Here is an 8,776-nt window from a genome sequence, read left to right as displayed (position 1 = left end):
GTGGACCCAACAAGTACCTTCCAAAACTGTCAAGGTCATCAAAAACAAGGACAGTCAGAAACTGTCACAGTCAAGAGGAGCCTAAGGAGACTTGTCAACTACATGTCATGTGGTGTCCTGCATGGGAATCCGGGACAGAAAAAGGACATTAGACAAAACCAAGGAAATCTGCATGAACTATGGCCTTTAGTAAAAAAAGAGAAAAAGAAAAAGAGAGAACCCAAGGGCCCTGGATCACGTAGACTAGTCATAACTGACCGGTTGTGGCCCATCACTTCTAACAAACGCACTGCGCTAACCGCAGGGGAGGTTCAAACTCTACCACCTCCATCGGTTTCCTGTGTGTCGGAAACTGTTGGGAGGATGTCCTCGAGCCACCGTCATGTGCACCATGCCCGGGAGGGGCACGGCACCAAAGCGTGCTCTCGCAGCTCTGGGGCCGCGGTCCAGGCTAGGGCAACCCAGGGCCACGCTCCCTCCAGAGGCTCCAGGGCGCGACCCTTCCCGTCCCTTCCAGCCTCTGGAGGCCCAGGTGGCTCTGACGGCTCCTGGCACCATCTCTCTCACTTCTGCCTCTGTGTTCACATCTCAGCCAGCTCCCCTCTGTATCAGGATCCACGCTAATGATCTAAACCAATTACACACAATGACCCTGCTTCCAGATGAGGTCATGTGGAGAGATACGGGGAGTTATGGCTTCAACATACCTTTTCCGAGGACACGGTCCAACTCGTGACACTATGTTACAATAAGACGTTCATTAGACACTCAAAAAGCCTAAGGAAGCTCTTTGTGTATGGGTTTGGAAAGAGCTCCCAGAGGCAGAGTAACAGAATTCAAGGGGAGCACGCATGCAGTCAACAGGTGCATGTGTGGCTGTGTGTAGTAAGGGAGAATAGATTCTCTTATTTGCTCATATCTGTAAAAAGAAACTTAAAAGGACTCACGAGAAACTACTATTCAACCATGTGAACTAATAAACGGCAGTCAAAGGAGGACTGTTGCTGTCAGACCTGAGGTTGCAGTTTTCAGTCCATTCTCAGCAACATGGAACCGCCTCTCTGCCTGCACATCCTACCCCGCCACCTGGGCTCTGTTCCCAATCGCCCCCCTTCCCCCTCTCCCCCGCTTTGGTTGAAGAGCCCGGCTCTCGTTCCGGGAATCTGGCCCGCAGCTGGCCCACTCAGCTTGCATTAGGTCATGGAAAGTTTAGCAGGAAAGATCCAGACGCAGGTTGTCACAATGAGGATGAATGGGACCCGCAGATCCCAGCAACACACCATCCCCGCACCAACAAGACATCACCACGATGGTTTCCCACAGAGTGGCGGAAAACCACCAGGCAGGTGAAATCACGGTTTGGAGAAGGCCTTTTTGGGACAAACGCTTTTATTAGACATTTTAGGAGCCTCAGAAATGATCCAACACAAGTACTGCAGGTCATCACAAGAACATGCCTTTTTAAAGGCAACAGTCCTGTCGGCCAAGATGTCCCCTGCAGCATTTGTTACACTAGTGATGCGACACCTCCTTGTCTCCTCACCAGGACTGTCCGGCTGTGTTGAGGGTCTGGATGCAGGGGCAGGACCCCCCGGGACCTCCGGAGCACACGGTCCTCTCGGGAGTACAGGCACCTCATTTTATGGCACCTTGGTTTGCTGAGCTTGAAGCTACTGCATCTTTTATACCTGGAAGGCCTGTGGTGGCCACACCATTCCCCACCAGCGTGTGCCCACTTCATGTCTGTGCCACATGCTGGGCATTCTCATAATATTTCAAACTTTTCCATGGTGCTGTCGCACATGTCATAGACAAGTCTATGGAAACATACCTTGCACCTGCATGTGGCTGGCTGCACTGCAGTATTTGCTTTACTACAATAGTCTGGAGTGGAGGGGCAGTACCCCGCGGTGTGCCTGTGGGCCGCGTCATCGCCGTGAACAACAGAGGAAGAAACCACAACCTCACCATCAAGTCAAATCATCTTTGCTGTCCCGCGGCTGCCCCACCTGGATTGTGCAGGCTCCTCCCTCTGTGGTCCAGGAAGGATGGCAGTGAGTCACCGGCCCGCCAGCCGGGCTGCCTGCCCGAGGTTGCATGAGTCCATCCACTGTGTGGGAGCGAGAGCGGACTGGTGGGTGCAGCCTTGGAACCTTCAGGAGGGGCATCCAACACCCCATATTCCATCTCCAGGCAGAGGCTGCTGGGAGTTCAGAAGGACACGGAGGTCGCAGCACGGACTTGCCTCCCTCGGAGGGCTTACAGCCACACTGCCCTTGCTGTGAAGTCCTGGGTGTTCCACTTTCGCAGGGTGTTTAGTGCCACCATTGCTGACCGTTAGGTTCAGCAGGCTCGGTTCCAGTCCACGGCAATGAAGGAAATTCCACAGTAAGACCAATCTTGCAGGTTTTTGCTTTCCCCATGCATGTAAGTCATGTTTACACACAGCATGAAGAGCTTGGAAATAGTACACAAATGACCAACATGGGACACAGACACACGAAGTGGGCACACGCTGTTCCAACAACGCACCAACAGACTTGGTCAACGCAGGGTTGCCACAACCTTCAGGCCGTAAGACACATGTCTGTGGACTGCAGCACCTGATCTGTGGACCCCACCATGTTTCTTTCTGGGTAAACTACACGCAAACTGGCTTTCAGGAGCTGGCGGGTGTTCACCTGGCATGGTCCACATAAACAGCGCATCTCCGATGATGTGCTGGACTCGGCCCAACGCACAGGGCCCCTGGTGCTCTCCGGCCACCTCCAGAGCCGTCTACCATGCCCCCCACGGGGCCCTCACCCGCGGCATGCCTCGCCTCAAATCAAAGTGTCAACACATGAAACAGTCTGGCCGGCTCCCTAAGGACTCCACAGACAGACCCCCAAACATTCTATGAAAACTCAGCCTGTGGCTTCTCTTCACAGGGAAACGTGGCTGCTACCTCTGGACGCAGTCATTCCACAGCAAGAGGAAAATGATCCCACTCCCAAATCATTCATGCCCCCAAGGCGCTCTTCCTTCCGGTTAATAGGCCTTTCCTTCACCGTGGAAAATGACACAGCAAAACAGCGGCGCAAAACAGCGGCACTGCAGGCAAAATCCCAAACCGCAGAAGCTGCCAACGGAGGGTGAGTTAGTCCCGGCAGGAACCGGTCCCTTCCACAACCGACACAGAGGCCTGAAGTCGTGGCCATGCGAAGGACAACCAGCAAGCTAGCTTCCTCACGCCAAAGGCTACAAAGTCGAGAGGAGTGACGAGTCGGGACACGACTACTTAGGAGTAAAGAGCTAGCCCGCTCATACGGAGATGACACTTACCATTCAACGAGAAACTCAGTGGCAAAAAACAGGTGGACAGGACAGGGCCATCAAGGACCCACAAACGCACCTTTAAACGCAAGCTGCTCTCTTGTCCTCACAAAGGAAATGAAATTGAAATGAGAGCTCTGTTCCTGACTGGCAGAGATGGAGTCGTCTGCAGACCCTGGCTGGGGAGGGTGTGGGGCCCTTTCTGGAGGGCACCTTGCCACTGTGACAGTGAGAATCTGGTCTCCTGCTCCTGGGGAGGCACTCTGCAGTGTGTGTGGAGATGAGACCTGTGGGGCGTTTCCGGTGCCTGGTCCATGGAAGCACACTGCAGGCCCCAGCAGCCATTGCTGGCTGCAGGGACTCTAATCCCAGTGTGAGCCCCTGGCAGGAGGCAGAGCAGCCCTCCGGGGTTAGGTGCTTGGAGAGACTGCTGCACAGATGGCTAGGGCTGTTGGAGAGACTGAGGCCCTGTTTCACAGATGAACACGTGAAAAGGAAGACTCAGTGTCATGTGCAGGTGTTTGTGGGTGAGAAGGGCTGTGGGGTGTGTCCAAATGCACATGGGTGGGGTCGGTGCAAAGTGTGGGCATGTGTGGGTGAAGAGGTGTGTGGGTTGGCTTGTACAAAGCATGTGGGCATTTGTGTGGGTGAAGAGGTGTGTGGGTGTGTTCCTACATACTTGTATGTGGGTGGGCTTGGTGCAGAGTATGGGCGTTTGTGTGGGAGAAGCGGTGTGTGGGTGTGTATCCACAGGAATGCCCACATGGGTGCATGCTGCATTTGGAGGGAGCAGGGGGGCTGTGCCCCTCACTCTGCTCCTTCACTCCAACTGGGCATGTGGTCACTCCTGGGGCCAAGCAGTGTATTCTCCGTGCTGGGCGTCCATGGGAAGGATCAATTCACAGAAAAGAAGAAATCAAGACCCTGCTTTGGTAAAGTGACTGGACAAAGAATGATGGCACTGGCCTGCAAGGGGTTCCGTTAGCCAAGGAGCTCTCTTCTGCGGGCCGAGCCAGCTGGTGTCACCTGTGGTGTTTACAGAGGATTCTGGCAGAACTGGCGTTGCAGGCGCCCTTCAGGTGTGAGTGCTACGGAACCCAGAGGCTGCAGTGGCCTGTGCTCCCGAGCCACGTGGCAGAGCTGCGTGTCCAACACAGGACATCACGTGGGAGGGAGCAGCAAAGCTCCCGGGGCAGACCGTGAGCCTCAGAGACAGCAGCGCACCAGGACCTGGAATCGCCTGAACGGCAGCCAACACAGATTAGCCGGAGTTTCTGGGGTGCAAAAGAAAGAAACCAGCATAAACAACTTCATCCAAAGGCCTGTCCTCAGCCGACATGACCCGGGAGGAGCAAAGCCAGCCTCAGCAATGGCTGGATCCAGGTGCTGCGTGCTGCCCTCCTGCTGTGCCCCCCACTGGCCCACAGGTCACTGTAAGCAGCTCGCTCACGCCGTGCAGCACGGCAGAGCCAGGCAGAGGCCAAGAGAGAGCCTCTCCCTACGCGAGCGGGGACTGAGCCCCTCACGTGACGATCCCTACAGGGTGAGGGGATGGAGGGCCGGGCTGGCAAGTGGGATGCAGGCAGAGAGGAGGGGGCAGGAGGACCCCATGAAGGCCGGTCGAGCAGGCAGGCCCCGTGGCCACTGTACACTTCCACTGTTGCAACAGACGTATCAGATCTGGAAGATGGGTGGCAGCAGGTGTCAGAGTTACAGACGGGTAGGAAGGACTGCCCCAGGACTAGCTAGAAAAGGCATCTTCCTCTCGTTTTATTTGATACATTTTCACAGAAACATGGTATTATTTACAAATATACAGGTAAGAGACTGCTGGTCAAAAATCTTAAACTGAAAATGTCATCAAAAACTAATTTACAAAAGCCACCACTTGTCCGAGGGAGCCAGGGTGGAATGTCGGGCGGTTTCTGTGATGATCGGGACAGAAGCAAGCATCTCGGCTTCTCTGGTTCTGTCACCTCAGACGTCACAGACCACAGACACGTCCAGGCCGGCCCTGGCGGCGGGCGGGCAGGTGCTGAGGGACTGCCACACGGCCGGCCCACGGGCTCAGGAGGCGCTGGTCTGCAGGTTTTTGGAAGCCGCAAGCATTGCTCTCACTTTGGCCATAAGGTCCTGTTCGAGGCAAGAGGACACGGATGAGGCCTGAGAGCCAAGAGCAACCTCACCAAGACCCAAACTCACGGGAGACGACTTGGGGCAGTGTCGGCGGTGAAGGCACTCAGACGTGCCCCCTCCAGCCCTGGGACAGCAGGGAGGAGGCGAAGGCCCCTTCATGCCACTGTGAGCTGCAACCAGGATGGGCTGCCCCGAGCCCAGTCCCCTCACGGTCCAGCCCCAAGGTCTAGTGGGTGGGCGGCATCTCAGAGCCGGGAGGAGAAGAGGCGAACCGCCCTGTGCAGCGCCAGCCACGTCACAGAGCCCAGGCCCAGAGCAGTGGCCACTGGGGCTGTACCTCCTCTGGGGCCCCGACCACACTGCTGGCCCCCTGGGGGGTGGCTCCACCCAGGACCCCACACGAACCCACAAAGCGAGAGCCTGTGGGAGCAGCGCCGTCGGGGGACCAGGCCTCTCCCTAAAAGAGCCTCACCTGAGTTATTTTGCTTTGCACGGAGGAGACAATGGCGGACGAGATCTGACCGTCTTTTTCCTGAGAGACTCCCCTAAAGCAAAGACAGCCAGAGGTGTGAAAACCGTGAGAAACTCCACACGGTGTGAAAACACAGAACACAGCCAAGACAGACCCCACACACCCGTGTTCCCAGGAAATAACATTGTAAACAGACCCACACACCTCTGCTCCCTGGAAATAACAACACTGTAAATGTGTCTCCTGCTTGGACTTTGGTGACATAGATTTTCACCTTTTTATAAAGTACAACCTAACTCAGAACATATTTTTACATAAACACTACATGAAACACATTTAAAACAGGGCAGTCCGAGGCTGACGCCCCCCCTGCCGCCTGGGGTATCTGTGCCGAGGGGTGGCTCCGTAGGACACTGCGCACACGCCCTGTGGCTGGGGGCTTTCCCCCGCTCTGACGCGACGCCACTGAGTCTGACAGCTCTTCCATCAGCACGTGACCCCACGTGTCCGAGCAGCAGCACCTCACATGAGTCTCTGCTGCTGTCTCCAGATAACACTCCGTGGCCCTGCCCAGCCTGGGTCGGGGCAGCTGGAAGGGTTGCCCTGGGTGAAATCGGGGCGATCAGGTGGTCAGGGATCTGACAGCAGATCTGAGCGACGCTGACCCGGAGCCCATCTGTGACCCTGGGGGACAGCCTGTGTCTGGGTTCTGATAATCACTTTGGCCTTGATATCCCGTGTCCCGGTCCAGCGGGGCACTGCAACTGTGTCCAGGGCCCCCTGTACCCCTGGGGTAAGGGCAGCCTCAGCAGCAGGGACTAAGCCTCGGCGCAAACCAAGACCCGGTCCTGTGACAGCCAGAGATGGTTAACATGGCACCAGTCACCTGTTGCTGGGCGCTGTGCACTGGCCCTCCGTGGAGTGGCCCTAGGGGGTGCCTCTCACTCCAGTGCCTCACAGGAGAGGTTCACAGGGACCTGTGAGTGGTGGCCCCCTCTCACCCGGCAGTGAGGGGCCCTTGGTTACCTGGAGCGCTCCTGGCTGGACCCCCGGCTCTCCACAGGAGAGACACTGGCTGATCGCGCTGCTGTCCTATGTGCAGACTGCTTGCTGGGGGATGCCGACTGAGACCTGGCCTTGGACTTGGTCCGTGACCGTGACCGCCTCTTCTTTTTCTTCTCGTGGGGGCTCCTGGGGGAGAAACAGTCATTAGTGAAACAGATGAATGACTGGGAGACAAAGGCGCAGGAAGGAACGAGCTGCCTGAGTCTGGGAGAACTCGCAGAGATGGCTTTCCAGGGCTCAGCCTGTCTCTTCACCTCTCTGGACACACTAACTCCTCTTAGGAGAGTGATTTATGTTTTATTTCACGAATAATCAACAGATTCAGCTAAACACACGAAGAGCCTAATAAGCCACCCCGAGAGAAATGAAAGCCACCTTATCCACTGTGTGGAAGGAAGCGTGCGGCCCCTTTCCCACATCTGTCTGTCCTCCAGCAAGAGGCTGTGCCGTGAGGACAGACCAGCATTCCACGCACACTTCAGACATGTAATGAGACTGACAGCCAAGTGCTGCTGTACTGCCTTCACTGATGCAGATTCTGCGAGAACTTCCACAGACAAGATGGGAAACGACTGAAAGCATTTACACACGTGGAAGCCGACAGCTGCTTTTTGCCCAGTGGCCTGATCTCAGGACCGCTGAGCACCTGGCATTCCACAGGAAAGGCTGAGGAGCCTGCCCTCCTCAGGTCTTCCAATTCAATGCCTCCCAAACCCACGGGACAGCCTGAGTCCACGCCACCCCTACTTCCCACATGGCAGCCAGGGTCCACGCCACCCCTACCCTCCCCTGGGACAGCCTGAGTCCACGCCACCCCCACCCCCCCACAGGACAGCCCGAGTCCACACCGCCCCTACTTCCCACATGGCAGCCAGGGTCCACGCCACCCCTACCCGCCCATGCGACAGCCCGAGTCCACGCCACCCCTACTTCCCACATAGCAGCCAGGGTCCACGCCACCCCTACCCCCCACAGGACAGCGCGAGTCCACGCCACCCCTATTCTAGCACTCCAGGTGGAACACTTTTTCTTCGAGTAAGAGAAATGCCCCATTCAGAGAGGTGCTCCGACCCTGCCCCACCCTGGCCTCAGGCTGCTCCTCAGAGAGGACACCCAGACCAGTGTCCTGCTTTATGGGTTGCATCCCTTTTTTCACTCAACACGAGTGGGAAGCACTGGAGCCCACAGAGCCACGCCCCAAACCTGGCAGGGTTTACGTGGCCCCCATGTGAGTTCATTAAAGGCAGGCACCCGGGGGTAGTGGAACTACAACCTAACCTCACAGGACGAAGCCTGCTAAGCATGTGCTGAAGGAGCAGGCTAAGTCATCAGCTTTTCTTAATGGACGCACCCTGTCTGTCTGCCGGGTTCTGACAGCTGCATACACTGAACCCCAGACCCTCAGCCTGACAGGACACCCCACCATTCCGAAGTCCCTCAGTGCTGCTTTGAGCCCTCCGTCCCCTCCCCCACACAGCTGACCGTCTCTACGGCCCTCCATCCCCTTCCCCCGCACACAGGTGACCGTCTCTACGGCCCTCCGTCCCCTCCCCCACACAGGTGACCGTCTCTACGGCCCTCCGTCCCCTCCCCCACACAGCTGACTGTCTCTACGGCCCTCCGTCCCCTTCCCCGCACACAGGTGACCGTCTCTACGGCCCTCCGTACCCTCCCCCACACAGGTGACCGTCTCTACGGCCCTCCGTCCCCTCCCCCACACAGGTGACCGTCTCTACGGCCCTCCGTCCCCCTCCCCTGCACACAGGTGACCGTCTCTACGGCCCTCCG

General features: G+C 57.0%; 2 protein-coding genes across 2 annotated transcripts in view; both read right to left on the bottom strand.

Annotated features, from left to right (window-relative positions):
* MMP17 (matrix metallopeptidase 17) overlaps positions 1–1,639 on the bottom strand; it is a 29,950-nt gene extending 28,311 nt beyond the window's left edge. Inside the window, exon 1 of the mRNA XM_007955051.2 lies at positions 1,544–1,639. Within this exon, the coding sequence (XP_007953242.2) occupies positions 1,544–1,639 (96 nt within the window). The remainder of the gene's footprint in view (positions 1–1,543) is intronic.
* A 3,743-nt stretch (positions 1,640–5,382) lies between these two features.
* Positions 5,383–8,776, bottom strand: part of LOC103209240 (splicing factor SWAP) — a 95,117-nt gene continuing 91,723 nt past the window's right edge. The window contains exons 16-18 of the mRNA XM_007955030.1: positions 6,950–7,114; positions 5,924–5,996; positions 5,383–5,448 (exon numbers count right to left, since the gene is read on the bottom strand). Coding sequence (XP_007953221.1) covers positions 5,383–5,448; positions 5,924–5,996; positions 6,950–7,114 — 304 coding nt within the window. The remainder of the gene's footprint in view (positions 5,449–5,923; positions 5,997–6,949; positions 7,115–8,776) is intronic.

The sequence above is a fragment of the Orycteropus afer genome, unplaced genomic scaffold (genome assembly GCF_000298275.1).
Source record: "Orycteropus afer afer isolate SDZICR_OR568_19922 unplaced genomic scaffold, OryAfe1.0 scaffold00489, whole genome shotgun sequence".
In the NCBI taxonomy this organism is placed as follows: domain Eukaryota; kingdom Metazoa; phylum Chordata; class Mammalia; order Tubulidentata; family Orycteropodidae; genus Orycteropus; species Orycteropus afer.
This window is presented reverse-complemented; position numbering and strand designations above follow the sequence as displayed.